The 6000-nt window shown below is 40.6% G+C and overlaps 1 protein-coding gene across 1 annotated transcript in view; it reads left to right on the forward strand.

Annotated features, from left to right (window-relative positions):
• The window catches only part of adcy1b (adenylate cyclase 1b), a 30900-nt gene that overhangs the window by 22469 nt on the left and 2431 nt on the right, over nt 1-6000 (forward strand). Inside the window, exons 8-17 of the mRNA XM_016247862.1 lie at nt 284-439; nt 535-729; nt 2140-2241; nt 2349-2617; nt 2725-2851; nt 3994-4110; nt 4205-4351; nt 5002-5100; nt 5184-5298; nt 5485-5609. Coding sequence (XP_016103348.1) covers nt 284-439; nt 535-729; nt 2140-2241; nt 2349-2617; nt 2725-2851; nt 3994-4110; nt 4205-4351; nt 5002-5100; nt 5184-5298; nt 5485-5609 — 1452 coding nt within the window. The remainder of the gene's footprint in view (nt 1-283; nt 440-534; nt 730-2139; nt 2242-2348; nt 2618-2724; nt 2852-3993; nt 4111-4204; nt 4352-5001; nt 5101-5183; nt 5299-5484; nt 5610-6000) is intronic.

Below are 6000 nucleotides of genomic sequence, written 5' to 3' on the forward strand. Positions count from 1 at the left end.
TCACTTGTGCGCATTTATTCATGCCGTAGTATATGATCACAGTCATCAACAAACTACAAAAATAACAACAATGGTCAACTATACATTAACTAAAAAAATGAATTACCAGTGTACAGTAGATGTACAGTAGCACATTTGGTTTTATTTGTTACTATAAATTCTCCACAAAAAGTTACTTAGTGTCATTTCAGAATACAGCATGAATTTACAAATGATAGCTGTGCTTCACAGACTGTTGTTATTGTGAATATGACTGACATGATTTGTTTTTTTTTTCTTCCAGATTTTTCCTGGTCTGATCCTGTCAGACATCAAACCTGCCAAAAAGATGAAGTTTAAGACGGTGTGTTACTTGCTGGTGCAGCTCATGCACTGCCGCAAGATGTTCAAGGCCGAGATTCCCTTCTCCAGCGTCATGAGCTGTGAGGACGGGGACAAGGTACGATACACTGAGAAAATCAATGCTGAATGATGTCATGCTGTCACTCTCACAGCCTCATCATGTGGTCATGTGATCGTGTCTGTGATTGGCAGAGGAGGGTGCTGCGCTCCGCGCCGGAGAAGCTCAGGAACCGTTCCTCCACAGCGGCTAACGCGGCTCCGAGCAGCCCGGGGACACGGGTCAACCGCTACATCAGCCGTCTGATCGAGGCCCGGCAGACGGAGTCCGACACGGCCGACCTGCACTACCTCACGCTCACCTACAGAGACTCGGAGCGAGAGCGCAGGGTGAGAGCCAGTGTCACCGCGTCACGTGCGGAGCTTAAACTGGCCTGTTGTTGATGCATGTGTCTGAGTTACTGTAGTATGACGCAGATTATAGTATATGATGCCACTATAAGCACTGGTTTTACAGACATAGGGCCTCGAGCCTCTGTAATTCAAACACTCCAACACTGAGTCCTAACTCAGTCCTAACCAGAATAAGATGAAATAAGAATGTAGTGCACAAGTAATTTGTCTGTCCACACCAAGCGGCAACCTCTCGCTCTCTCTCGTGAAGCCAAGTCTCTCAAGTGACTAAAACTGTAATGCATCGACTGGCCGCTAGAGGCGGGCTGCAAAAGAGAGTCAGTCCCATAGACTCCTCATGTTAAAATGCCCAATTTTACAGCAGAAAAAAACATGTTTACAGCCTGGTACAAAAAATTATTTTGGTCTATATAGCTAATTTTGCCCTTCGTGACAACTGTGAGGGGGGTGATTTTTTTTATAACTTATGAGCTCTAAGAGTTATAACTTTATAACTTTTAAATTATATTAAGCCTTAAAGTTCTGCATAATTAAGGGCGTGGCCACTTGAGTGACAGGTGGATTGCCGCTGCTGTCACCACCGTCGAGCTAGGTGGGCGTGATTTCAGCAACCAGCTCCCGCCTCTTTGCCCATTTTCGATTATCCGGGAGTGACGCGCTGCCAAGATGGCGACGGCCGGCTCCGCCCACTTTAGGCTTCAAAAAACGCTCTTTGGAAACCTACGGGTGACGTCACGGACACTACGTCCATGTTTTTATACAGTCTATGGTCCACACCAGACATGACAAAATCAATCAGCCAATCAGAAGAGCATGTGGGCGGGTCTCTCTCTGCAAGTGCACTGCACTCACAACAAAATGAAAGTACATCAACAAATTCCTAATTATTAAACCATTTTAACATTGTTAAAAAAACACACACTGAATGACTGAAGCAGTCATTGTAGAGGAATACACTTGTATGATTACAATGAGTTTAAAAGTACATGCTTCCTAAAATTAATTTTCAAGATCTGATCTCACATTTAGAATGGCTATAAAGGTATTTAAACTCACATTAGACCCTTTTAACATTAAATAAACCATATAATTGGCATCATTGTCATAGTTTGTATGGTATTGTTCCACCTTTTATCAGGTGTCGTGTTGTGGCGTTGTGTCACGTCTGGTAAGGACACAGTGTAAACTTCAGTCATCCCCCAAATTTTGGTTCACAGAATGTTATATGAACGTTCCCAAAACATGCTTTTTTAAAGTTTCAGGAAAGTTTGAATTGCACGGTTAGTTGCAGGAACGAGCTGAATGATGTGTATTTGATCTGCTGTAAGTGGTCCGTGTTTTTCAGCACGTTTATGTTTGAGCGTGACGTGTGCTGTGTTTCTGCAGTATCATCAGCTGAATGACGAGTACTTCACCGGCGCTGTGCTTCTGTCTCTCATCCTCACGGCTCTGATCGGCATCCTCTACCTGCTCATCATGCCACTGTACGTACAGCAGAGCACCACTCCATCACACCGACACAGAAACACACGCATGCTCAGACGTGTTGAAACACATCCTTCTAGTTACAGGTTTGGTTATTTCAGTGAAAGCAGATCTCAACAAACAATGAAGGAGAGTGGCTCTGGCCGACTAACTCCACGCGCTCCATCGTGATCATCGACGTGTCCGCAGGCCTGAACCGCACCATGGCTGAGCTGCCGTGTGAAGGAGCGCAGTACGCCTTTCTGTGCTGCATGCTGGGGACGCTGACCGTGGCGCTGTTCCTGCGAGTGTCCTGGCTGTCCAAACTCCTGCTGCTGCTGCTGCTGCTGGTGCTGTACATCACCGTGCTGGAGCTCAGTGGATTCAGACGCTCCTCGGGGTGAGAGACGCTCCACACCAAACACACAAACCTTCAGCAGGACTTACTGATAAAGCTGGTCAGCCGCTGAGCTGAATCTCACTGATGGTGTGTGTTTGTGAGTGCAGGACGGTGTTGTTGAGCGCTCGCGGTCTGGAGCCCGTCCTCTCTCTACTGCTGTTCTCTACCGCACTCGCCCTTCACTCCAGACAGATGGAGCTCAAGCTGCGCCTGGACTTCCTCTGGGCCACTCAGGTACAGCAGAGCATCACACACTCCTGACACCGCAGTCACAAACACAAGAACACCTCCCATCATCATCCATTCTGCACACTGCCTGTCCTCCATACGGTCACGCGATGCTTGAGTCGTTTTCAATGTTTTCACGTTTCTCTTTTGGAAGAAGGCTGCATTTATTTGATCAAAACACAGTTAAAACCAGGGTTGTGATAGTTCATTAAAACTAAAACTGAAACAAAATTCAAACCATTGAAAAACATAATAACAAAATAAATCTTAACTAAAATGAAATACAATATAAAAACGTTCATCTAGCTTCCATTTTAATTTTGTTTAACTTTACGTACTAAAATAACTAAAACTGAAATAAAAATTTATATAAACTGTATAGTTATGATATGAAAAGATGACAAAACACAACAAAATTACTACAACTTTGACTAAAATCAAAATTAAAACAAAGACAATTATTCAAAATATTAATATTGTAAATATTAGTACTGTTAAATATTATTACAATTTAAAATAGCTGTTTTCTATGTGAATATATTATAAAAATGCAGAATTTGTAAAAAAAAAAAAGCTGTATTTTCAGCATCACTACTTCAGTCTTCTGGGTCACATGATCTTCAGAAATCATGCACATACAGTATGGCTTTAATATTTTCATTATATTATCATTGTATAATAATATTTGCCTGGTCAATGCTGCAATTGACTAACAATAATCAAGTATTCCAGAGGGCTGTGTAATGAAACATTATGACCTGCTGTACTGTGACAGTATGCCTGTCTGTGTGTGTGTGTGTGTATGTGTGTGTGTGTGTGTGTGTGTGTGTGTGTGTGTGTGTGTGTGTGTACCTGGTATTTATCACGTTATGGGGACCAAATGTCCCCACAAGGATAGTAATACTAGTAGATTTTGACCTTGTGGGGATATTTTTGAGGTCTCCCATGAGGAAACAAGCTTATGCATCATACAGAATGAGTTTTTTTTGAGCAAGTAACAATGCAGAAAGTCTCCTGTGAGGGTAGATTTAGGGGTAGGGTTGGTGTAGGACAATAGCACATACAGTTTGTACAGTATAAAAACCATTACGACCTATGGAATGTCCCCATAAAACATGGAAACACAACATGTGTGTGTGTGTGTTCAGGCAGAGGAGGAGAGAGACGGCATGGAGAAAGTCAAACTGGACAATAAGAGAATCCTCTTCAACCTGCTGCCGGTTCATGTGGCTCAACACTTCCTGCTGTCTAACCCCAGAAACATGGTGAGAGCTCGCCTCGTCATCAGCTGCTGAGCGCTTCGATGGAGGTGTTGTGCATCATGATCCCAGAGCTGATTGTGTGCTTGTGGTGTGGCAGGATCTGTATTACCAGTCCTACGCTCAGGTCGGGGTGCTGTTCGCTTCCATTCCCAACTTTAATGACTTCTACATCGAGCTGGACGGAAACAACATGGGTGTCGAGTGTCTGCGGCTGCTCAACGAGATCATCGCCGACTTCGACGAGGTCATCTCGCTTGCTGTAATTTTGAAATTTTGAATTAGATTTTTATTTGCTTATTTTCCATTTTCATTTAAATTTTACTTTGTTTTAGTAATTTTGTTTCTAGATTTTTATTTAGGTTTTAGTTATTTTAAAACATTAAGTTCAACTAAATGAAAATGAGAAATGTTGCCTTGGCCACTATATTTTATTTTATTTCATTTCAGTTCAGGGTTATTATAGTTAACTAAAACCATAAAAACACATTTTCATTACTTAAAATAAATGTTATCTTAAATAAAATATTAAAAACTTAAACTTATTTTATTACAGCTAGTTAACAAGGCAACATTTCTCATTTTTATTTAGTCTAACTTGATGAACTAAAATAACTAAATAAATCTGGAATAAAACTTAATAAAGAATATATAAATATTTAAAAACAAATAAAAATGACTAAACAAGCAACAAAATTACTAAAACTTTTTAAAAAATAAACCTTGAACATAAAAGCTGAAAATATAAAAATATAATCTAATTCAAAATATTAACAAATATTATAATAGTATCTCAATGATACTAAAATAACACTGTTTCAGTTAACGTTGATTTTATTTCAAGCAACTTTTTTTTTTTCAACCCCACTCTGAAACCATTTCATCTCCGTGTTGCAGCTGATGGACAAAGAGTGCTATAAAGACATTGAGAAGATCAAGACCATCGGCAGCACGTACATGGCAGCGGTGGGTTTGGTGCCCACCATCGGAACCAAGGTCACTGATTCAGCCACACTGGACATGATGCAGAGTAATACTTACAGAGCATCTGAGAACATGATTCATTTACTCCTTTACAGGCAAAGAAATCCCCTGCGGAGCACCTGAGCACCATCGCAGACTTCGCCATCGAGATGTTTGACGTTCTCGATGAAATCAACTATCAGTCATATAATGATTTTGTCTTGAGAGTGGGTAAGCTTTTATACGTTTACACTGCCGTCTACAGATCAACTGCCTCAGCAAACCTGCAGTTTTCCTACCATTTGTAAAGGAAAAAATGGGAATGACATTTTAGAAGTTTTCACAACCCTTCTGCTGGCTCTGTATTCTCAGTGAATGTTCTGGATGTTCTCTGATGGTTTATGTGTGAATGCTCAGGTATTAATATGGGTCCGGTGGTGGCCGGGGTCATCGGGGCCCGCCGGCCGCAGTATGATATCTGGGGAAACACGGTGAACGTGGCCAGCCGCATGGACAGCACCGGAGTGCCTGGGAAGATACAGGTACTACAGTCAGTCTAAAGATAATTCTCTGACTGTGTGAATATCACAATAATGCATGCATTCTCTGAGAGCTGGACATACCTAAATAAATGCCTAAAAAACTGATTTCCCAGCATGCTTTGATACAGACTTTAAGGAGAGTTAATGTTGAAATTAAGTGTTTTTGCACAAAATAAATATAGCAGGAGATGTGTTAATAATTAAGATTCACATTAATTAAGGTCACATTAATTTTAAATATTGGTTTTAAATTCAAAATATTTGTATTCAGATTCACTTACATTTTTACTTGCATTTACTCAATTTATATGCTATATTTAATTGATTGTACTCCTTTAAAATTCACTCAGTATTTTTTATGTAAAATGTTTCACATCATAGTTTGTTTTTA

This window comes from Sinocyclocheilus grahami, unplaced genomic scaffold (assembly GCF_001515645.1).
Source record: "Sinocyclocheilus grahami isolate Dianchi unplaced genomic scaffold, SAMN03320097.WGS_v1.1 scaffold857.1, whole genome shotgun sequence".
Lineage (NCBI taxonomy): Eukaryota > Metazoa > Chordata > Actinopteri > Cypriniformes > Cyprinidae > Sinocyclocheilus > Sinocyclocheilus grahami.